The sequence below is a fragment of the Natator depressus genome, chromosome 6 (assembly GCF_965152275.1).
Source record: "Natator depressus isolate rNatDep1 chromosome 6, rNatDep2.hap1, whole genome shotgun sequence".
Lineage (NCBI taxonomy): Eukaryota > Metazoa > Chordata > Testudines > Cheloniidae > Natator > Natator depressus.
The window spans coordinates 7,159,554-7,183,566 of NC_134239.1; the positions used below are offsets into that span (position 1 = coordinate 7,159,554).

Consider the following 24,013-nt stretch of genomic DNA (forward strand, 5'->3'; position numbering starts at 1 on the left):
ACCCACAGGCTCGGTGGCCCACTGAGGTGAGTCAGCGTGGGGCTGGCATCAGCCACCTGGTGTGGCCACTCACCCCCTGAATGTTCCTTCACGCCCTCCCAAGGCGGGTGGGGGGGAGCGGAATGTGCCCCACAGTTTGACAACTCTGCCCTGAAGAAAGAGATTATAGTTATCTACCTTCAAGCTCAGCAACAAGGGCTCTGTTTGTTATCCACAGCACCTGCTGGAGCTGGTCCTTGTGCTCCCTCCCCCAGCTTGGCACCAGCTCGTACAGCTTCTGCATTTGCTCCACATTGGATCTCCCGGTGCTGATGCTCTGGTATTGCTCAGGGGTTAGCGTGTGCCCCCGAAGTAGCTTCAGGACTCTGTCCACTTCTGGGACTTGCTGGATCAGCTGCTCTCGGTGCCGGTCAACAAAGTGTCCCCCTGGAGAGAGACATTTTGTTAAAATAAATGGCAATTGCTGATTTTAGTGCTCCACAGAAAAGTGGGGGGCATGCAAGGCCATGGCTCCACCTCCTCCCTGCCCCTGAAAACCTCTGCCAGGGTGAATTGTCCCCCAGAGTCATACAGAGAGTGATTCTGTGATTCCCTATCCCTGGGAGGGCCCTGCCCCTCTCTCTGGGACCAAGGCTTCCTTCTCTCCCCTCAACTCCTTCTTCACCACAAGGAATCCAGACCCTGAAAGAGACATGAGCGGGGATGGGGGGAAATGTCACTTACCCAACAAAGAAGGTAGGAGGTCCCAGTTAGAGAGGAGGGGGAAGGTAAATACAACCCCACCACTTACTCTAGATCCACCCACCACTGCCTGACTTAATTCACACCCCTGCTCTCTTTAGTTAAAGAGATTGGATCTGAGGTTTTGGTCTGGACCAAACTTCACCCCCTCCCATATTCTGGAGGGGTTAGAATCTGACTGAATGTTACAAATAGCCCCAACCCACATAACAAGCCAAAGCAACCCCCAGGGGCCCAATCCCCCAATCAGGAGTACGTGTGTAGTTCCCATGGGTGGGAAGGGGAGCTACCTGCTGAACTGAGCAATGTGCAGCCCAGCTCTGCACTGCGCACCCAGAGCCGGCTCTGTCTGGAATGGACCCCACAGCACCAAATAATCTCAGCCCGGGGGCAAACGCTGCCACAGGCTCACAGCACATTATACAGTGTCGTGGGGGTGGTGTAATAATCCTTGCCCAGCTCTGATGCTGCAGTGATGGGTGAGGGATAAACAGCCAGAGAGGTTATCTAGTGTCCCGCTTGGGATGGGATCAGGGTTCATGATGGGGAGCATGGGAAGCGGATTTCCCTGATGTCATTTATTTACCTTCCAGCTCTTCAACCAGGTCTCTGTTTGTTTCCTTCAGTGCCTGGTAGAGCTGGTCCTTCTGCCATTTGTTCCAACTCGGCACCAGCTTGTACAGCTTCTGCATCTTCTCCTGGCTGGTTTTCTCAGCTCTGATTGTCTGGTATTGCTGATCATACATGAAACCTTTTCTCATGTAAAGACGGTCCTTCAGCCGCTTTTGGTGCCACTTGAAAAAATTTTTCTCTGAGGAGTCATTAAAAATAAATCCTGAATTAATGATTTTAGGGAACATGTGTTACGTGGCACAGGGCAATGTGTAGGGTAGTCACATCCTCCCAACTTATCACCCCTTCCCCCCAACTCTGCCTCCTCTGTGGCTGGGGAGGAAACAATTAAAAGACTTTTTCCTCTAAAGCATCCTCCTCCTGTTGTGAATCCCACTTAATGCTCACCTGGACCAAACCATTGTCTGTTTCCCTCCCCCCACTGCTGGTGCTGGCTCTTGGGACGCGGCAGGCATCAGATCCTGCAGGGGAGGAGGAAGACCAGAGGCTGCAGCACTGCCTCCTCCTGGTGGGTAGGCACAAGGCAGAGAGGAGACACATATACACACAAACACACACAGAATTAGGCAGACATGCACACTTTTAAGGGGGTCTTTCAGCAGTGAGGGAAGTCCCCTGTGGATCCTTGTTTCTCTTTGTGCCCCTGTCTAGCTTCCAGTGCAAACATGACTCCTCTGGTTCCCGGACCATCCCCACCCTCACCGTTTTTTGGTTGCTTTTGCTGCTGTTTAGCTAGAGACCTGAGCAGAGTTTGGGGATGGCTCATGCATTGAGGAGTCACCGTGACTCCCCCAGCTCCTGAGCACATAGAGGGACATGCTGGGAACACTGTCTGTGTTGAGGGTGAGATGTGTGTGGCATTTGGTTGAGGAGGGCGGTAGGAATGAGGGGGGATTGAGGAAGTGGTGTGTAGGTATTTGGTAGGGTGAATAGATGGGGATAGAGGGGTGAGTGGAGAGAGAGGGAAAGATCAAGGTTGGATGGGAACAAAGGGCTGGAAATGAGGGATTCATTACTGGGGATGGGGAGAGAGAATCTGATAGTGCCAAGATACTAAGTGATTTGTGCTCTGCCAACACCTAAAAGAGACAGAAAAGATGGGGCAGGAGGGAGAGAACATAGCACAGGGAAAGACAGAATAAGGGGAATGAAGGGAGAGAGGCAGAAAGATGGACGGTTACTAACCTTCTCATAACTGTTGTTCTTGGAGGTGTGTTGCAAACGTCCATTCCACTGTACGTTTATGTGCACCCAGCTGTCAAAGATTCTTTCCCTCAGCGGTACCTGTCGGGATAGCGCGAGCACCCTCTGCGGCCTCACACCGCTATGTGCAGGTACAAAGGGTGGAGCCACCCCCGACTCCCTCAGTTACTTCTTCCCAGAGAGATGAATGTAGAGAGAGGAAGGAGAGCAGGTTGTGGAATGGCCATGGGCAACACACCTCAAAGAGCAACAGGTATGAATAGGTTAGTAACCATTTTTTCTTCTTCTTCGAGTGACTGCACATGCCCATTCCACTACATGTGACTCATAAGCAGTTCAAACTGGAGGTGGGCTCGGACTCTGCTTGAACAGGGATTGGAGAATCACACAACTAATTCTGGCCTCGTCCCTGGACTGCTGAGAGATGGTATAATGAGAGAGAATGTATGGACGAATGACCAAGCTGCCACCTTACAGATGTCCAAGCATGAGCGAGAAAAACTGCAGAAGATGCACGAGTCCTGGTTGCCTGAGCTAATACCCTACTTAGGGGAGTCACATTAGCCACGTGATGGCATGAACAAATGCAAGCTGAAATCGAAGAAGAGATTCTTTGCGAGGACACTGGACTGCCCTTCATTTTATCTGCAACCACAGTGTACAGTTGCAAGGTAGATCTTAATGGCTTAGTTAGATCAAGATAAAACGAAAAAGCTCTTCCAATATCCAAATGTGGAAGTTTTCCTCATTTTTATGTTTATGAGCTTTAGAAAGGAAGTAGGTTAAGTAAATTGCTTGATGAAAATTGGAACCACCTTAGTAAGGAATTTTGGGTGAGGGTGAAGGTAAACTTTGTCTTTATGGAAAACCATGTAGACAGCACTCTGTGTAGGTCTTTTCAGGAGACAATCGTTGAAAAGTTTCCCTGACCAAACTCCCTCCTCTTCTAACTCTCTCCAGGCAGAACTCCACCAGCCATGATCAAAACTTACTTTACGAGGGATCTGTCAATACTTTAATTCAACCTGTTAAGATTACAAATGTTCACAAAAAGGAGAAATTTGCATTTGGCACTTTACCCACCCAGTTTTTGAGAGGGTGGTAGGTAAACCAGGAAGGTTTGGGAGCCGTTACTCTAGCTCAGTGGTGCACAAACTTTTCCAGTCACACTCCCCCCCTTAACATTCACAGAATTTGCCACCCCCCCCCCGGCATTACTTGTAAACTGAAATAATCCCTTATTTGTGTCACTGCTGGCAGCCCCACCTAGGTCTGAAGGCAGTTCCCAGACAGCAGCGGCTGCTGGTTGGGGCGTCCATCTTGTTTGCAGCCCTATTGGGATATTCTTTTAGTTCCGCCCCACAATACCCACTCCAGTTTTATCCCACTCCCGCTATTATGGCAGTAGGTCCTGTGGGACCCATGGGATCCCAGTTTCTTTGTGCCCTCCCTCCCCCAGAACCTCCTTTGCTGAGAGGGCATCCCCACACACACTCACAGTTTGTACACCATTGCTCTAGCTAACGAGAGAGACAAGGTGGGTGAGTTAATATCTTTTATTGGACCAAATTCTGCTGCCAACTAAGTGAGACAAGCTTTCAAGCTCCGCAGAGCTGTGGGCTGAAGAAGAGCTCCAGGTAGCTCAAAAGCTGGTCTCTGTCATCAAAAGAAGTTGGTCCAGTAAAAGCTATTACCTCACCCCCACCCTTGTGTCTCTAATACCCTGGCACCAACAGGGTGACAATAGCACTGCAAACAGCTCTAGCTAATATCCCACCTGTAACAGGGAGGCTGCAGGGAAAGAGACAGATGGGGGGCCAGTCTCCCTGGCTCATTCCTTACCATGTCTCATGTCATCAATGAGTCTGTCGATTCTCTTTGCTAGGGCTCCTTGGTCAATGGCTCTCAGCGCCTCTGCAGCCACCTCCGCCCCATAGTCCGTCCCATAGAAGAGGAGGAGCAGGTCCGTGAGGGCTGGGGGATCCGCATTTCTTAGGCTCCCAGAGGAGAGATGTTGGTATCCCTCCTTTGGCTGGATTTCACTCAGTTTGTCCTTGAATCGCTGCAGCTCCCCCTCTCCCAGCTTTTCCAGGGTCTCCAGCAGTTCTCTCCCGGACCTCTCCATGCTGCCAGGGCCACTTGAGGTGGCTCATCAAAGAGACAGGAATGCAGAGACAGAGAAGGGCTGTTTTCAGAGTAACAGCCGTGTTCATCTGTATTCGCAAAAAGAAAAGGAGGACTTGTGGCCCCTTAGAGACTAACCAATTTATTTGAGCATAAGCTTTCGTGAGTTACAGCTCACTTCATCGGATGCATACTGTGGAAAGTATAGAAGGGCTGTTGCATCCGAGACAGAAACCAGCAGCAGGAAATTACTCATTGCTCGGCTCCCTTCTTGATTTGCTTGAGTGGCCTGAGCATGCCCAGCAACAGCTGCAAACTGCAGGAAATGCTACTTAAGGGCTTGTCTACGCTTACATTTTATAGCTCTCTAACTTGCTGGCTCAGGGGTGTGAAAAATTATGCCCCTGAGCGCAGCAAGTAAGAGTGCTTTAAAGCGCTCGTGTGGACAGGCTCCGAGCGCTAGGAGCTGTGCTCCCCGCGCCTGGAGACAGTCCCCTCGTGGAGGTGGATTACCAGGGGCGCTGGGAGAGCTCTGTGTAGACAGTGTAGCCAGGGGACTCCGCATGCACACGGGAGCTGAGCAGGCTCAGTAACATTTGCTAAAGGCACCACCCTTCACCCTGCCTTCATTTGGCATGAGACTCTGCAGATTGCTTTTTACAGGGGTTAAAAAAGGGCAAAGGGAGCAAATCGGGGGTGGGGGGGGCAGGGTCTGAGCAGGGGGCAGGAATTCACTGGCTGGGGGGGTCAAGCAGCTGGAGGCAGGGTTAGGATAGTAGCTGAAGGCAAAATCAGGGATGGGGGGAAGGAGCCGGGGTTAAGCCCAGGGGTTGGGCACTGCCAGATGGTGACAGAGGGAAAAACCGGCACAGGCAGGGGCAGAGGGGATAACAGTTACCCCAGTGGACTGAGACACCAGTGTTTGCAAAAGCGGGAGAGGGGCAGAGCGGCTTTTTTTATTTCTCCTCAGACAGTACCTCTCAGCATGGGCTTCCCAGGGCTCGGTTCTTAAAGGCACAAATAAGAGGAGTAACACATATCCTGAAGGAATGACTAAAGCAGGCAGACTTAACCTGTGTCGATTTGCTGCAAACTTTTCTTTGGAAGGTGAGCAATTCTTTTCCTCATGTAATAAAGACACACAACACAAAGGAATCTTCAGCCTATACATGACGGTCCTGATCCTCCAACACTGGGATTATTTGAAGTGATAAATTTACCTTCACTGGGACCAGGATTAGGATCCCAATTTTCTTCACATTTCCAAGAAAATCTCCTTTGCCTACGTATGTAGGCACTGTAACAATGTATTTCTCAGCTACCTGACAAAAGCCAATGAAATGTAAATATTACGGAAAAAACCTAAAATGTATCTTTATTTCTCAAGTACGTTATCCAGTGTATCCGACAAACAACAGTCCATATATGTTCATTGAGCAATGACTTGTAGTTTAATTTTTTTTCCAACATCCACTTATACTGTAGTCAGATATTGAAACCCCCGCCCGCTTTACCAAAGGCAGGATGACCCATTCTGTATTCAGACATCTTTCATATGCATATGCCTTATAATGAATCTATGACTTTGAAAATACCTGATCATTGCTTAAGTGCTGCACTTGATGCCTCCCCATCTTCTCTGGTTATCAGAGGGGACACTTTTCCATTCTGCCAAAGGAAGAAAGGTTGTCCTGCGCACCATGAAACAAGCCCTAGACACTCTTTGAACAGTATCATGACAGTCCATGGGGTGGACATCAAGGAATAGTCAAAACGACAATGGCCCTGAGCACAAGATACTATTGGCCTGGGATGACAAAAGCCATCGCCAGTTGGGTCTGTACAGTAATAAAACTAAATCCTGCAATATGTAATTTACATTTTAAATGCAAATTTTACATTTACATTGCAAAGAACAATAATTATACATTTGCTGTAAAATGTACAATCCCTTCCCTTGAAGTAATATTTTCATGCAAGAATCTTAATGTCACCTTATTATTCCATCTAAACTAGGATTCATGATGTCTGCATTGCCAGAAAGTGAGAAAGGAATTAAATCTGGATACCACCTTGACAAGCATAAAGATGAATTTTGGACTCTGAGACATCTACTAAATTTCTTCAGAAATTTCTTTTACCTTCCTTCTCGTGTCAAAGCATTAGGAATGTTCTTTGTGTGGATTGCATATACATGATGTCAAATCTCATTCACTTCCTTTAAAAACTTAAGAAATCTTATAAAGAGACAGTCAAAGATAATTTTGGTTTCAGAGTAGCAGCCGTGTTAGTCTGCATTCACAAAAAGAAAAGGAGGACTTGTGGCACAATTGGAGAGGAAGATGTCTGTATCTGTACAAGTGTTTTCATGCAGTTGATAGATTTCCACTCCATACGGCTAAATGCAGTGTACTCCACAAGCACTCCTTTTCTTTTTTCAAAGATAATTGTTTATCATTATCCATTTTTATCATTGCTACATAATGCGGCCTTTAATTCGCAATGAATGCAATGCATGTGAGTGGCACAGCGGAGTGCAACAGTGAACTCTATTGCTCCTTGCAGTGGCATATTTCTGCAGGTTTGTTATTGTTTCATTTTTCTTACAAGTATTCCTGTATTACTTTTTGTTGACTTTGTTTATTTCTTTTTGTTCTCTTTTTAAAAATGGAAATTAGATTCTGATAGTGTGTTCGCGGAAACCACATCAGTGTTCAGAATGCTTACTACTTATGGGCTTATTGAGAATATGAAATAAGAGAAATCCAAAGTATGACTCCAACCAGCTCTCTTGCATACAGGTCAGTCGGGCCTTTGAATTAGTGGGAATGGATTTAATGGGGCCATTACCACAATGAAGAAGGGATACCAGTATATACTGACAGCCACAGACTCTCTTACAAGATGGGCTGAAGTATTTCCACTTCTAAATAAGTCAGCATCTGTGATGGCAAACGAAATGTACAAAATTATAATGCGATTTGGATGTCCACAGTGTATACTGACAGATCGTGGGTCAGAATTCAATAATGAGGTAAATACTTATTTCTGAGGTTGTTTTTGACTATGTCTTCAACCACACTTTCAGGTCACAGATAGTTGACAGCAGGGTGGATTTAATTTAAATCAAATTGATTTAAATCATGATTTAAATCACTAGTCAGGAAAACTTGATTTAATCATGGATTTCTACATAAAAGTGCATTCTTGTTGGTTGTTATAACCTTAATATATATTCTTCACAACTCAGAGATAGGTGTAGGTTTCATTTTTAGAAGGTACACGCTATACATTTTTAAAATGATTTATTCTGAAAACTTTTCAGATTAGTTTTACAGCTATATGAGAAAATGAATGATTGTTTGGTTATTTCATTTACCAAAGGTAATTGAAGCAGATATTTATGAAGTCACTGGGAGGTGAACTATCTCCAATTCAACAGGTAAATCATTAATATTTGGAGGATTTTCTTGCCATGCTGTATTAGGAGGAGAACATCACCAGACAGACATTTAAATTGTTTTATTTAACTAAAACAACAACGTTATTTATTCTGGATTTTTTTCTTCAACAGCAGACATATAATATTTTAACAAAACAAGCATATGAATTTTTGAATTTAGTTTAACATTCAAGGGTTCTTTTTTAAATCAGGTTTGTTTTTGTTAAAATTGTTTTTAACTAAAATAGTTAAATGAAATATTTTTAAAAAAACATTTAATCCATGATGTCAGCCAGGTCAACATGAGAAACGTAAACTAGTGGCTTCTGCAAGCTAAATCAGTTGTCTTCACCTTCATTTTCCTGTTTGTTCATAATCTGGAAAAGAAAAACAAGCCTTCCAGCTTTTTCAGGTCCCAAACTATTTCTCAGTTTGGAATGAATTAGTCTAAAGGAAGAAAATATTCTTTCTACACTGGCAGAAGAAGCTACTGCTGTTAAAAGTGAGATGATCACTTCAACAGTCTCTGAATCCAAGTGCTTAAGTGACTTCCATCAGTTCACTGGTGTGACTTTCTTTAAAACATCATCAGCAAACATATATTTGTTGAATGGTTCACCCTTAGCTCTGAAGTTTATTATAATTGGCATTATGGAGGGATGATTGCTGGATGTCCATGTCATCACCAACTCCTCTTCCTCAGCAGTTAAGGTTTGACCCTGGTACCGAGTATTGAGAATATTTCCAAGAAAATGAACTGGAGATAGTGCTTGTCCCATTCATTTTTTAATGCTTGTAATTTAACTCTGTCATTGCATATTTCTCTTTTTAAGATCTCACTCAGTTCCTTCCAAATTTCAACAGTGTCAGCAATAAAACAGCTGTTTCCCTGCATTTTGTTCAAGGCTACGGAAATAGGCTTCAGGGCACTCAGCATGTGTCCAACATTTCTCTTGAGCCCAGTGTTGAGAACATTGGCTGTGACGGTGCCATCTATTTTTTTCATGATTTTATTCACAAACTGTCATCAGATTAGGCCAGTTCTTGATCTAGTGCTCAAAACAGTCCACTACTGAGTTCCATCACACGCCTTGTGGGAGTGTTAGCTTGGTTCCTCCCACTTTTTTCAGAGCTGCTGCTGCAAAGTGGTTCTTACAGAAGTATTTTGCAATTTCAACAACATTAGCCTGTATTTCTGGAACACTGAAGTTTTTGGCTAAGAGGTGCATCAAATGAGCACTGCAACTGTACATTATTAGCTTGGGACTCTCTTCACTCTCTTCAGGTAATTTCTTCTCATCTTGGATACATCTGTACCCCATTGTCTGTGACCAAGCTGCACACTAGACATTTGAATTTTTTTCCCACAGTTTGTTATAGCTTTTACTGCTACTTCTTGTAAGTATTCTGCTGTGTGTGCATTTCCTGATGTATCAGTTGTTTCTGTAAGGAAGACGTTCCCTTCTTCTGTTATCGCACAAGCACGTACAACAGGATCATTGTGGACATTGCTCCACCCATCATGACTCAGATTAACAATTTTACCCTCTAAACCTTTTGCACACTGCTCAATTTCTCTTTCATACACTTTAATTAAAAATAAATATTGTCAGACATATAGATGAACATAATTTGTTGAGAAAGAGTCAGCATGGTTTTAGTAAATGGAAATCATGCCTCACCAATCTACTGGAATTCTTCGAGGGAGTCAACAAGCATGTGGACCAAGGGGATCCAGTGGATATAGTGTACTTAGATTTTCAGAAAGCCTTTGACAAGGTCCCTCACCAAAGGCTCTTATGCAAAGTAAGCTGTCATGGAATAAAAAGGAAGGTCCTCTCCTGAATCAGTAACTGGTTAAAAGATAGGTTTCAGAGTAACAGCCATGTTAGTCTGTATTCGCAAAAAGAAAAGGAGTACTTGTGGCACCTTAGAGACTAACCAATTTATTTGAACATAAGCTTTCGTGAGCTACAGCTCACTTCATCGGATGCATACTGTGGAAAATACAGAAGATGTTTTTATACACACAGACCATGAAAAAATGGGTGTTTATCACTACAAAAGGTTTTCTCTCCCCCTACCCCACTCTCCTGCTGGTAATAGCTTATCTAAAGTGATCACTCTCCTTACAATGTGTATGATAATCAAGGTGGGCCATTTCCAGCACAAATCCAGGTTTTCTCCCCACCCCCCACCCCCCAAAACCCACTCTCCTGTTGGTAATAGCTTATCTAAAGTGATCACTCTCCTTACAATGTGTATGATAATCAAGGTGGGCCATTTTCAGCACAAATCCAGGGTTTAACAAGAACGTCTGAGGAACAGTGGCAGGGGGAAGGAATAAACAAGGGGAAATAGGTTACTTTTTATAATGAATCAACCATTCCCAGTCTCTATTCAAGCCTAAGTTAATTGTATCCAATTTGCAAATTAATTCCAATTCAGCAGTCTCTCATTGGAGTCTGTTTTCGAAGTTTTTTTGTTGAAGGATAGTCACTTTGAGATCAGAAATCGAGTGACCAGAGAGATTGAAGTGTTCTCCGACTGGTTTATGAATGTTATAATTCTTGACATCTGATTTGTGTCCATTTATTCTTTTACGTAGAGACTGTCCAGTTTGACCAATGTACATGGCAGAGGGGCATTGCTGGCACATAATGGCATATATCACATTGGTAGATGTGCAGGTGAACGAGCAGAAGAGTCGGGTGGGGGGAGAGAAAACCTTTTGTAGTGATAAACACCCATTTTTTGATGGTCTGTGTGTATAAAAACATCTTCTGTATTTTCCACAGTATGCATCCGATGAAGTGAGCTGTAGCTCACGAAAGCTTATGCTCAAATAAATTGGTTAGTCTCTAAGGTGCCACAAGTACTCCTTTTCTTTTTGGTTAAAAGATAGGAAACAAAGGGTAGGAATAAATGGTCAGTTTTCAGAATGGAGAGAGGTAAATAGTGGTGTCCCCCAGGGGTCTGTTCTGGGACCAGTCCTATTCAATATATTCATAAATGTTCTGGAAAAAGGGGTAAACAGTGAGGTGGCAAAATTTGCAGATGATACAAAATTACTAAAGATAGTTAAGACCCAGGCAGACTGCAAAGAGCTACAAAAGGATATCTCAAAACTGGGTGACTGGGCAACAAAATGGCAGATGAAATTTAATGTTGATAAATGCAATATAATGCACATTGGAAAGCATAATCCCAACTGTACATATAAAATGATGGGATCTAAATTAGCTTTTACTACTCAAGAAAGAGATCTTGGAGTCATTGTGGATAGTTCTATGAAAACATCCACTCAATATGCAGCAGCAATCAAAAAAGTGAACAGAATGCTGGGAAGAATTAAGAAAGGGATAGATAATAAGACAGAAAATATCATGTTGCTTCTACATATATCCATGGTATGCCCACATCTTCAATACTGTGTGCAGATGTGGTCGCCCCATCTCAAAAAAGATATATTGGAATTGGAAAAAGTTCAGAAAAGGGCAACAAAAATAATTAGGGGTATGAAACAGCTTCCGTATGAGGAGAGATTAATAAGACTGGGACTTTTCAGCTTGGAAAAGAGACGGCTAAGGGGAGATATGATTGAGGTCTATAAAATCAGGGCTGGTGTAGAGAAAGTAGATAAGGAAGTGTTGTTTACTACTTCTCATAACACAAGAACTAGGGGTCACCAAATGAAATTAATAGGCAGTAGGTTTAAAACAAATAAAAGGAAGTATTTCTTCACACAACGCACAATCAACCTGTGGAACTCCTTGCCAGAGGATCTTGTGAAGGCCAAGACCATAACAGGGTTCAAAAAAGAACTAGATAAATTCATGGAGGATAGGTCCCTCAATGGCTATTAGCCAGGATGGGCAGGGATGTGTCCCTAGCCTCTGTTTGCCAGAAGCTGGGAATGACTGACAGGGGATGGATCACTTGATGATTACCTGTTCTGTTCATTCCCTCTGGGGCACCTGGCAGTGGCCACTGTCGGAAGACAGGACACTGGGTTAGATGGACCCTTAGTCTGACCCAGTAGGGCCATTCTTATGTTCTTATCCAGCAATTTGCCTGCAACATCTGCTCTGTCGAGTGGACTGTATCCTGGTCTTAATGACTGAACCATGTTAATGAAGTGTGGGTTTTCAATCATACAGAAAGGAGAGTTTGTTACATAAACAAACCAGGCAATTTTTTCATCAATTACCTCTTTTTGTCATCTGCTGGTTCTTATCACAAATTTATCTGTGGTTGTTTCTGGATGATGGAGATTTTTTTTCTTTTTGCTACAGATGATATACTGTGGCTATGTGATGTACATGATGTGACTGAAACCCTATCATTGGCAGATAACTCTGAAACTATAGAAAATGATGGTGATCTTGAAGGTGGATAGTCTTCACAATCCTGTATGTTGAGGATGGATTCTCCTAAACAAAATAAGTCAATGCAGTTGTTTAATTATTATTACCATACTGCTCATTTAGTATTACTCACTGCATTCACGGACACTCAGTACTACTTTAAAGGTGAAATTATAAAAGGAAAATCTGCCCATTTCAGCTCTTTATTTTTTATCACAACTGCATCTAAAATGATAGTACCATAGAGTAACAACTATAGTTTTTGCTCAAACATGAGAATTCAAGAATAGTCCAGAAGGAAGACAGGCAGTCCTTAAGAAAGAAGTATGAAATAAAAAAGTTTACCAACCTGAAGATCCTGCATGTTCAGACATGTTCCTTTCATCATCTTCAATGCAGCTTCCTCCTGAGAAGGAACACTTCTCATGATGTTGTTTCATTCAGGCAACCAGGCCTTGCATTTCTTTGTTGCACTGTTTGCATTTTGCATGCATGCCTGTCTTACCCACAGTTAGAGGAACTTCATTAAAATATTCCCAAACTGGGTCTCTTTTACAGCCTGCTGCCATTATAGGTTTTCCCTTTTAGTGAGAGAATGGTATGGTAGATCTCAAATCAATGAAGGCTACACTCAGAAAGACCTCAAGACTTCTGGAATATGCTGCTCAAACAATTTCACTTTTGTTTCTACTGCCTGTCCCTCCCATCTCACATTTATCTCCAGACTTCTTCTCCTTGTCCAGATCTATTCCGCCCCCAAAAATCTTCTATTCATTGAACTTTTTGAAACTTTGCACTTTTAGAGAGAGGTAAGGGATTGACTCTGTGTTTACAAATTTGCAGAGGGACAATAGGGTTGAGGTCTGTTATTTCTCACCTCTATATATTATTTATTGATTTAAAAACATTTTTGCTGTTAACACGCATGTTATCTCTGGAGACAAATCCACAGTTTGAGAACTGCAAAACTAAGCATCTCTGATGGTATCTTCTAGACTAAGCACTGAGTCCCATTGGGTAGATAGAAAAATTAACCTAAATAATCTATACAGAAGCCCTTGCAACCCCATAAGATTGGGTTCCTAATCCATGAACCATTGGAACTCATTTACAAAACTTTTCTTAAACATTACATGAATATATTGTCTCATACTATAGAATTAGAATTTATAATCCCTATTCCATGATGAGATCTCTTTGAGCTATAATGTATCGTAATTAAAACTATCTTTAGACAGGTTTTTTCCTCAAAAAGCATTTTATCAAAAAAATACGATATAAATTTTAAAAAATCTGAGTTTTTAATTTTTTTTTTAAAAATCATTGATTTTTATCCACCCTGGTCGACGGTGAACAGAGGCTTCATTGCCCTCGTGAGTTTTTCATTATGGGCATTTTTGCTGACAAGTTTCTATGAACTCCCACTCAGCTTTGGCAAACAGTACTGCTGGTTGCCCCATCACAGTTGCTGTAACTTTTCATTCTTCGTTCTCTTTTTACCCACCATACCTGTCCAAAGGAAATGTTATGGCCTAACTTATTTTCTTTCAGTGTAACCTGGAGATTTGCCAAAAATTGGGAATACAATGTAGCTTCACCAGCCCATACCACCCACGAACCAATGGATTGGCCGAAAATACAAACAAATCCATCAAAAGATCATTTTAGGGCTAGGAAAATTACAGTATTAATAGTAAGGAGAATACACTATGCAAAAAACTGCAAATTGCTTCAAAATCTTCAATGTTATTTTAGTACACATTGCAAGTCCACTTTTCTTGCATTTCAAGAAAAAGTAATCATATTAATGCACTGGGATGTCCTTCTCCTTAAACCTTTTGGATTAAATTAAACCATATAATTTGTCTCACTAATGACAGCCCCTCCAATAATCCATCACCATTTGTTACAGACCATTGCGGAAGTTGGCTGATGACCCTGGGAGTAATTGGGATGAATTTCTTGGTGACATTTTATTTTCTTTGTGATCAAAACCAAACAACCAAAACATCACCCTTTCGACTACTGTACGGCTTTGAAGCAACATTACCAGACCAAGTCCCAGACAATTACAGGGTAAGTGTCTTTAAAAACCATCAGCTTTCAGGTGCATATGTTATTTGTGATTGTTCATTTTACAAATACAACTCCTTCTCCATTTGTTTACAAATCCACGAAATGTCGAGGAACTCAGTGAAGAATACTACAAAGAGTACAGCATAAATTTGAATTATAAAAATGATGATGACATTGAACTGACTATTAGTAATATTTCTAAAGCACAAGAAAAACAACAAATACGGTATGCCAAAATTAAGACTTGTAAACGTGGGAAAATAACACTCAAGGTTGGTGTGACAGGGTGTGCATACCCCACACTAGTGAAGACAGGGTTAAACTCACATTACTGACTGCAGAAGTCCCGCCCCCTAAGCTGTACTGGGCATGCTTCAGATGCTGCAACAGTATAAAGGGAGGAAGCCCAGATCATTCAGGGCTGGATGCCAGAGGCGAAGGACCTCTGCTGGAAGCTCCCACTGAGGACAGGCTACAGCCCCTGCCTGTGGAGATCAGAGGTCCCAAGGGTCGGCTTTGACCCCTGCAACCAATGGAGCCCCAGGAAGTGACCTGTGTTGTGGAGCCTGGAGACCCCGAAGGCTCATGGACTGCCACACCAGAGACTATGATAGGGAGTGACCCACGGAGGGTGACGGAGTGGTATCTCCCACCCAGCTAAGCTCAGCATGTTTCAGTGGGACTTCTTGCTGAACCAGTGACTGATCGGTCCGCCACTGCCACGACCCTGGGTCCGGACCCGGTGGAGTAGGATGGACCGGGGCCCCCACTACCTGGGCCGCCAGCAACCCTTGCTGATACCTCTTTGGGTGCTGGCTACTAGGCTGCACTGCCCTGCACCAAAGGGCTGAGCTATTGACTCTGGCTACTAGCCCACGCTGCCCTTTGCCAAAGAGCTGTGCTATTTACTCTGGCCGCTGGGCCATGCTGCCCTGAGCACCAGGGCTATTAACTTTACACTGGTCCTTAGACCCCAGAGTGGCAAGGTCAGAGATGGACAAGTGGACTTAAAGGTGGTGTCCACATACCCCCTTGCAGCCCCCTTTGGGGACAGGGTGTGCATACACCACCACAGTTGGGGACAGTGTCATGTTACTGAATACAAGAAGGAAAACAAGAAAGAGAGGGCCGCTGCAACCTGCCTACCGTGACCACACAAAGTTACCACTGTTGAGGGTAAAAGAGTTAAATTGGAAACCATTTCAGGGGAACTTTTAGGATCTATGTACAGTATCTCCCACTTAAAACTATTTAAAGAGCCTCCAACATTAGGCGCTGAAAACAGATCGCAGGAAAACATAGAAATGGAAACTGCTGTGGGTGACACTGAGAAAACAGTCACCTCAGAAGAGATTGGAGAAATGGGAGGCGATGTATCTCACAAGCCTCATGACAGCAAAGTGATCAAGGTGGAGGTCACAGACAGAGAAGAACAGGAGAGTAGTGGCAGAAGTTGCAAGCAGTGATTCAAGTGATGTTGATGACATGTTTATGGAGGATGGGGAAGACAAAGAATGGTTCCTCAAAGGTGTTGCTTACCACACATTTGTTTTTAAGCAATTTGTTAACATACTTCCATTTATGAAGCATGTTAAAAGTTTCCATGTGAGAATGGCAGCATTCATGATGGTCAAACAGAGGAAAAAGTAATTGTGTTACTGTCAAGGTTCCTTCCCCACTCTGAACTCTAGGGTACAGATGTGGGGACCTGCATGAAAACCTCTTAAGCTTACTTTTACCAGCTTAGGTTAAAACTTCCCCAAGGTACAAACTATTTTACCCTTGGACTTCCACTGCCACCACCAAACTTTATCTGGGTTCCTGAAAAAACGTAGTTTGGAAACGTCTTTCCCCCCAAAATCCTCGCGACTCTTGCACCCCACTTCCTGGGGAAGGTTTGGTAAAAATCCTCACCAATTTGCATAGGTGACCACAGACCCAAACCCTTGGATCTTAGAACAATGAAAAAGCATTCAGTTTCCTTACAAGAAGACTTTTAATAGAAGTAAAAAAGAATCATCTCTGTAAAATCAGGATGGTAAATACCTTACAGGGTAATTAGATTCAAAACATAGAGAATCCCTCTAGGCAAAACCTTAAGTTACAAAAAAGACACACAGACAGGAATATTCATTCTATTCAGCACAGCTCTTTTCTCAGCCATTTCAAGAAATCATAATCTAACACATACCTAGCTAGATTACTTACTAAATTCTAAGACTCCATTCCTATTCTGTCCCCAGCAAAAGCATCACGCAGACAGACCCAGACCCTTTGTTTTTCTCCCTCCTCCCAGCTTTTGAAAGTATCTTGTCTCCTCATTGGTCATTTTGGTCAGGTGCCAGCCAGGTTACCTTTAGCTTCTTAACCCTTTAAAGGTGAGAGGATTTTTCCTCTGGCCAGGAGGGATTTTAAAGGGGTTTACCCTTCCCTTTATATTTATGACAGTTACCATTTTTTTTCTAGTAAAATTTGTACAAACCCACAAGGTTACACGGAGACTGGATGCCAAAGTAAGAAAAATCAGTCTGTATGACACTGCATTTTGTGACCTGATGCTAGGAAGATAGCTAGGTGATGAGGGAAATTGAAACAGCTGTAAACTTGGAAGGTGACTGGATTGATTCCTCAGATGTTTTTGAAATTTTAACTGTTCTTTCAACATCTGCTGTAGGTTACTGATGCGTATTGGTGTTGTGTGGTCAAGAAAGCAAGTGGAAAGGGCGCCCACTTATTGTGGTGCTACATGGAAATATCAGTTATATCAGTAATTAAACCAGAAGATGAATATGTGCTAAGACAGTTTTAACTCTACATAGCCTGGAATTGTGAATACAAATCGCTAATTGCTGCATTTCACGGTACTTACAGCTGCCAAACGTACTCAGAAGTAATTCGAGGTATATACCTGAGATACAATCTGTGACGTGTCTAGGGCCACATTTGTTTAATATACAGTTCAGTGGGGACATGGCATCAACACAAGTGTATGCACTGCATAGTCAGTTTTTAAAGTAAGTACAATAGAGCACAGGGAGTCTTAAAAACATAAGGCTTGTAATCTGTCTCACACAGGTTTTTGTAACCGTAAGGATTCCTTCCACGGTGTGCCACATTAACAACTTGCTTGAGTGTCAAGAGGTACAAGCCATCTCATCAGTAGTTGGTACTAGCAGTCTGTCAGGCAAAGCAAGACGAATGAAACTGGAGAAGGTAAATGTTATTGAGCTTTCATGCCCAACATGGGCAAATCCCATTTTCAGGAAGGCAGCTAAGCACAGTCTTAATTAACAGCAAAAACCATGCTAGGTTGGGGAATGAGTGACAGTAAGCATGTCCTGAAACTGAGAAATTCAATATAATCCCCATTGACTGCTTTGATTTATAGGCAGGTATAACTGCATTTTTAATTCTTTTCTCAATGATCACAGAGTGAAATTCTGCAAAGTGATATATTATTGCTTCTGTGCAGGCCTGTGCAGACATCAAATCTGTCTGGTGCATGGCAAGCGCAAGCAGGATGTAGGGGCTTGGCTCTGTCTGGTAAGACGCTATCAGAAAGTACATAACAGGAAACCACAAAACCGTGAGCTTGCAGGTATCTTGCTGACAGAATATAGCAAAGTGCTTGAAACAACCCCATGTAAGGCAGCAGTGGACACAAGCAGGAGTAAATATGAACAGGGGTGGAGAATTTAGCAGGATAATTGGGGAATAATTATTGGTACAAGACCGAGACCATAACTGCCTACTTGGGTAGGGGGAGGGCTAATGCTTACAATAAAGGGGAAACGCAAACAAATGTCTGCGCTCACTCCTCAGGGTTAGGAAGGAGTGGAAGAGGCGGTACAGCTTGCAAGCTTGTAACAACTCTCATGCAATAAACGGCGATATAGACTGAACGGTCCTGACTGCAGAGTCAATCCTTCCCTCTCTCAATTTCTACCCCCAACAGCTTCCTTTCAACACACCAAATCATTGGGTTATTGTGCTAAGACGTTTTCCATTGTTATACTTCGCGATTGTCTGCACTTAATGTATACCTAAGATTCAAATACAGCTGTGAATCACTGATATCATTTCCTGTATTGTGGGGTTTTAATAACTTTAATACATGAAAATGGAATTGTAATATAAGCCTTGAAATTCTGAGGACTGCAGTTTAGAAAATAAAATGCTCGTGTGAAGACTGTTATTTTGCTGGCAACGTAAATGTAAAGAATACCGTCTACACTGTTGTATTCAAAGAATTGACAATATGATTTTCTCTTGTGTTTGTGAGACATTACAAATGTTATCTGCATGCAGTGTTTAGAAAAATTATAAAATTGTTGAAATTATCATATTACCAACAACATATGCTTATTCATGTACACTGACAGATAACATTAATGGGAACCAAAGAATTGTTAATAACTGACCCCTTGGGTAATGAGATGACATAGGAAAGCAAATTCCTAAGGAATTGGAGGTAACTTTTTAGACCCTTTCAGAGTTCACATATAGTGTTATTGTGAAAGCTGTTTTAAAAAACTGTAACAATGAGGATATCTTCCAGATAGATACAAAGAGAAATGGAAACATTATACACTTGTGCTGACGGTGCTTAATAATGGACATTGAGTGAACGTGTGCGATTTGAGCATGGCTAACTACCTCATTGAACATGGGCAGGAAACACTAGCATTTAGCATGAGTCATAGGGTGTTAGTAGCAACACTGGCCACAGCAGACCAAGTGATATACGTAGCATAAGACTCAGATACAATTATATGAAACCAAGTGCAGATATATATGAACATTGTCATTGAACATAGAAAAAGAAAGGGTTACAAAACATGTACAGAAATTGAAAGAAAAAGAAAAATCCTCTTGTACATTTGGTTACTGTACTCCCTTTAAATTTCAGGTCTTTCATCAACCAAGGAACTGGAAAACTCGCAGTGGATTGGAAAACCAAAATAGTGGAACACAAGAGACAAAGTAATGGGCACAACTGTGGACCACTAATCCTAAAGGTATTCAATGGCAAATGTTCAATATTGATTGTTAATGATGATGTTTTTTCTAATGGTAAGTTGTAGACTGGCAGGCCGTCCCTCCATGTCAGAGTCGGGTGGTGGGGGTGGTATGCCTCCTCGCAGTTTGGGTCTGCTAAAGCCTTCTCCGAGCAGGGGAAAAAGGGAAAATTAACTGTTCTCAAGGGGCCCGTGTCATAACCATAGGGATAGTCTAAATTCCTCCTTACCTGTAAGGTGTTAAGAAGCTCAAGTAACCTGGTTGGCACCTGACCAAAGGAACCAATGGGGACAAAAGATACTTTCAAATCTGGTGGGGGGGAGAGGTTTTGTTTTGGATTCTTTGTTTCTGTGGCCATTCGCTCTTGGGTCTAAGAGGGACTGGACATCAATCCATGCTCTCCAAATCTTTCTGAACAAGTCTCTCATATTTCAAACTTGTAAGTAACTGCCAGGCAAGGTGTATTAGTTTGCCTTTGTTTTCTCAACTTGTGAATTTTCCCTTTGATAGAGGGAGGTTTATCCCTGTTTTGTTGTAACTTTGAAACTAAGGCTTGAGGGGGTTCCTCTGTGCTCTTTGAATTTTCTGCTACTCTGTAAGGTTAACTACCAGCCTAAGTTTACAGAGGTGATTCTTTTACCTTTTCCCCTTTAAATAAAATCCTTTTTTTTTAAGAACCTGACTGATTTTTCCATTGTTCTAAGACCCAGGGGTTTGGGTCTGTCGTCCCTTTGTAACCAATTGGTGAGGATATATGCTCAAGCCTTCCCCAGGAAAGGGGTTGTAGGCTTGGGGGAATATTCTGGGGGGAATAGGACTCCAAGTGGTCCTTTCCCTGATTGTTTGTTAAATCACTTGGTGGTGGCAGCGATCCCAAGGCAAGAAAGGAATCTGTGCCTTGGAGAAATCTTAACCTAAGATGGTAAGAATAAGCTAATGGGGTCTTTCATGCGGGTCCCCACATCTGTACCCCAGAGTTCAGAGTGGGGAAGGAACCCTGACAGCTATATAACAGTGTTTAGCCCACTTGGTCATCTTCAGTCCATGCATTATGCTTTTCTGGGGTGATGAGTAAACATCCTCCCCATAAAAAGACAAAAAGTGGGGGAATGTAGTAGAAAGAGTGTGAGCCTGAAACACGTGGCCTGGTACAAGACATAAGGCCTGCACCAAAATCAGCAAGAGTGAGGTTATGAGCAAGAGTCAGGCCCTTCTCTAAAGCAAATGCCAGCTTACACGTTCACTGTCGGGTACATGAACTTGGTAAGATTATGGCTGGTATTGCTAAACACGGACACTCCTAAGAAGTATTAGGCACTAAGTATTCATGAAAACAACAAGGAGTCCGGTGGCACCTTAAAGACTAACAGATTTATTTGGGCATAAGCTTTTGTGAGTAAAAAACCCACTTCTTCAGATGCATGGAATGAAAAGTACAGATGCAGGCATTATATACTGACACATGAAGAGAAGGGAGTTACCTCATTCATGTAAACACAGTCCAGAACGGTAGTACCTGATACAAAGTTGTGGTATAAACACACTCCCTGAAAATGGTACAGGGACACACTGACCCTCCTGAAGAGAAGGTCAGGATGGCAGGATAACGGATGGGGATGTTTTGATTGAACCAACAGGTACAAGGTGTAAAGTGGTCATTAACCACATCAGAAAGGTACTAGGTAACTTGTTTGTATCTGTATAAAAGAGGGGTCACAGGAGGAGTGTCTTTGTCCAGCTGAGAGGACAGTGGAAAGTCCCACCGCTGACTAAGCTGAGTCTGTTGTCACGGGCATACCTGTATTAGTGGCCCTGTAGAGTCTGCCAGGTGCTAGTTCCATACCGTATTGGCAGTAAACCTGGCCGAGTCTTTTTGGGCAGTTTGACTGAGGTCTGCTGTGATGGCCATCTGGCCAAAGCCAGAAAAGCACCCAGGGAGAACACACGCACACAGCCAACAACTGACAACACTATGCTCAGCGTTGTGGTGCCTAACTGATTCAGGAGCCTAAACAGCTGACGTGGGCTGGGAGGCATGCTCCCATCTGCAGTGCAGACCTACCGCTGGTTCCTCTCCCTGGCTCTAGAGAGGGGATGGCAACAGGGCTTAAGGAGGGGAAAGCAGCCCCTGTTCTCATGCAGCTAGTTCTCCATGTCCAGAGCTGCCCCTGCCCTCTGATCTGGCTACATTGAGAGCAGGAGGGGCTGGCCCAGAGATGATCTTCGGGGCGTATTGCAGTACCACTTCCATTTCCCAACGGAGCAAGTCCCGGGGCATTTCCCCACCCGGGAAAGCTGGGAAAAGGCCAGTCGTTGTGTTCCATTTTCCCTCCCGTGCTCTGCAGCCCACCTTAGTCACATACCACATGTCTCTGGTGGCCACCCTCAATTCATGGCTTTTTTCTCTCTAACAAAAATACATCAACTATTCTTAAAAAACAAAAAACAAAAAACCCAAGACCCTGTTTCATGCAGCTTCCGTGAAGGTGAGGGTGAGCATCTCACTTTCCAAGTGAACTACGTCGAGTTCTACTTAATCGGCTTCCGTGACCGATAAACCCTCCCCCACAGAATGTCCCGGGAGCGTCGGAGGCGGGGAGGAGGAGGGATGCCCAGGGAACTCCTGGAGCACGCGCCGTGTTCCAGCTTGAGGCATGTGCCCTTACATCACAGAGAATGGAGATGGTGCTGCTGGCACCGTTGCTGAGGAAGGTGAGCGGGGAACTGGGGCCTTTGATGGAATCTCCACCCAAGTTCAGCCTGAGGAGAGGCCAGAGGGGGGCTGATGGAGCCCCCCTATCAGAGACCCAGCTGTGACGATGGTAGGGGATGTGCATAGCGGGGTGGATAAAGACCAGACAAGCACTGATTGACAGGTTGAAGGACCAGAACCGGATTCTGGAGCCTCGCCACAATGGATTCTGGGTGGGGGGGGAGGGATAGCTCAGTGGTTTGAGCATTGGCCTGCTAAACCCAGGGTTGTGAGTTCAATCCTTGAGGGGGCCATTTGGAATCTGGGGAAAAATTGGGGATTGGTCCTGCTTTGAGCAGGGGGTTGGACTAGATGACCTCCTGAGGTCCCTTCCCACCCTAATATTCTATGATTCTATGAATAGGGAGAAGAACCAGAACTGGAGTCCTGAGTGCCATGGAATGGACTCTAGGCATAGCCGCTCCAGAAGGAGGGACAGTTTATTGCATTCATTTCCCCTCAAGGTCTTCAGTGAGGAACGTGTGCTTGGCCTTCAGCGCCTGGTAGAGCTGGTCCTTGCAGACCCAGTTCCAGCTCGGCATGAGCTCATAGAGCTTCCGCATCTTCTCCGGGTTGCTTCTCTCGGCTCGGATGCTCTGGTACTGCTCGTTACCCAGCACGGTGCCACACAGCATGTCCAGGACCCCATCCACCATAGAGACCCGTTGAATTAGCTCTGCTCAATGCCGGTCCATAAAATGTTCCCCTGCGGAGGAGACACCAGAAGGCAGTGAATTGATACAGCGTCTCATCCCGTTTGCTTCCTTGGAGTGCCTAAGCTCCAACCAGGATGCATTGGAGCCCCTCCTCCATCTCTCCCCTGCCTTTCCCTGCTTCTTCTCCCCAGGGGGTTTGCCTATTATAATCCAGAGATGTTGCACCTTGAGTCCCGTATCTCACCTTCAGCACTGACTGGGCCTCCTATCTGTGCTCCGGGCCTGGGGATAGCCACATCTGCTTCGAAGCCTGTAGGAGGAGACCAGAAGAAACCATCACAAAAGCCACTGAAGACTTTTGGGCTTATACGCAAATCACAAAGGAGGGGACCCACCAGCTTTCTGCAGTCACTACAGCGTCTTCCCTCTCTGCAGTTTCAACATTCTACCGCTTAAGGGAGCCGTTTCTGCAGGAAACGGGCTACCAGGGGCTGCAGCAACCCAGAGAGGGGCATTTATTTCCCACGCATCCTTCACCACGCTACTTTGTTTAGGCAAAACTGCAGGTCTTAATAAGTCTTAACTCAGGTTCTGACTTAACTGACCCATCCTGACTCAGGTTCTCTGTGGTCAATGGGAAGTTTGTCCTCGCAAGGGCAGAGCACAGGAAACTGGATCTGGCCCAGATCAAAACCCATGTTATTTTTAACTTAATAAAAAATGTAAGTGCCACGGTTGAATCTCACCGGTTTGTAACCCCGTGAGGATAGGCTCCAGGGCAAGGAAGGTGAAGCACAGGGTTCTCATACAGTTTAGGAAGAGCTGATGGGCCTGGTCCCCCCTGGCCAGCACCATATCAATCAGCATGGCAGCCCTGATCTCCTGATCCTCCAGCCAGTTCAGGGCGAGGTACTCTCCCTGTGTGAGGAGGAGGGGGCGTCGGCAGCGCTGACCACGGCCTCTGCATCACTCTGGAGGATTGTCATTAACTCTCTTCTCA

The 24,013-nt window shown here is 44.0% G+C and overlaps 1 protein-coding gene and 1 long non-coding RNA gene across 2 annotated transcripts; both read right to left on the bottom strand.

Annotated features, from left to right (window-relative positions):
• Positions 1 to 169: 169 nt before the first annotated feature.
• Positions 170 to 4,702, bottom strand: LOC141988585 (apoptosis-associated speck-like protein containing a CARD). The gene is made up of 3 exons (XM_074954430.1): positions 4,420 to 4,702; positions 1,328 to 1,552; positions 170 to 426 (listed from the first exon to the last, which is right to left on the bottom strand). The coding sequence occupies exons 1-3, from the start codon at positions 4,700 to 4,702 to the stop codon at positions 170 to 172; spliced, it is 765 nt and encodes a 254-aa protein (XP_074810531.1).
• Positions 4,703 to 22,857: 18,155 nt separating this feature from the next.
• On the bottom strand, positions 22,858 to 23,969 carry LOC141988614 (uncharacterized). Its single transcript, XR_012639785.1, has 3 exons — positions 23,760 to 23,969; positions 23,258 to 23,323; positions 22,858 to 23,063 (listed from the first exon to the last, which is right to left on the bottom strand). It is a non-coding gene; the product is annotated as an uncharacterized LOC141988614 (long non-coding RNA).
• Between the last annotated feature and the right edge of the window lie 44 nt (positions 23,970 to 24,013).

Coding starts and splice junctions, on each gene's coding strand:
- LOC141988585 (XM_074954430.1), bottom strand. CDS start 4,702: ATGGAGAGGTCCGGGAGAGAACTGCTGGAGACCCTGGAAAAGCTGGGA. Junction 1,553..4,419: donor CATTGATGACATGAGACATG/GTAAGGAATGAG, acceptor ATGACTCCTCAG/AGAAAAATTTTTTCAAGTGG. Junction 427..1,327: donor CCTGGTTGAAGAGCTGGAAG/GTAAATAAATGA, acceptor GTCTCTCTCCAG/GGGGACACTTTGTTGACCGG.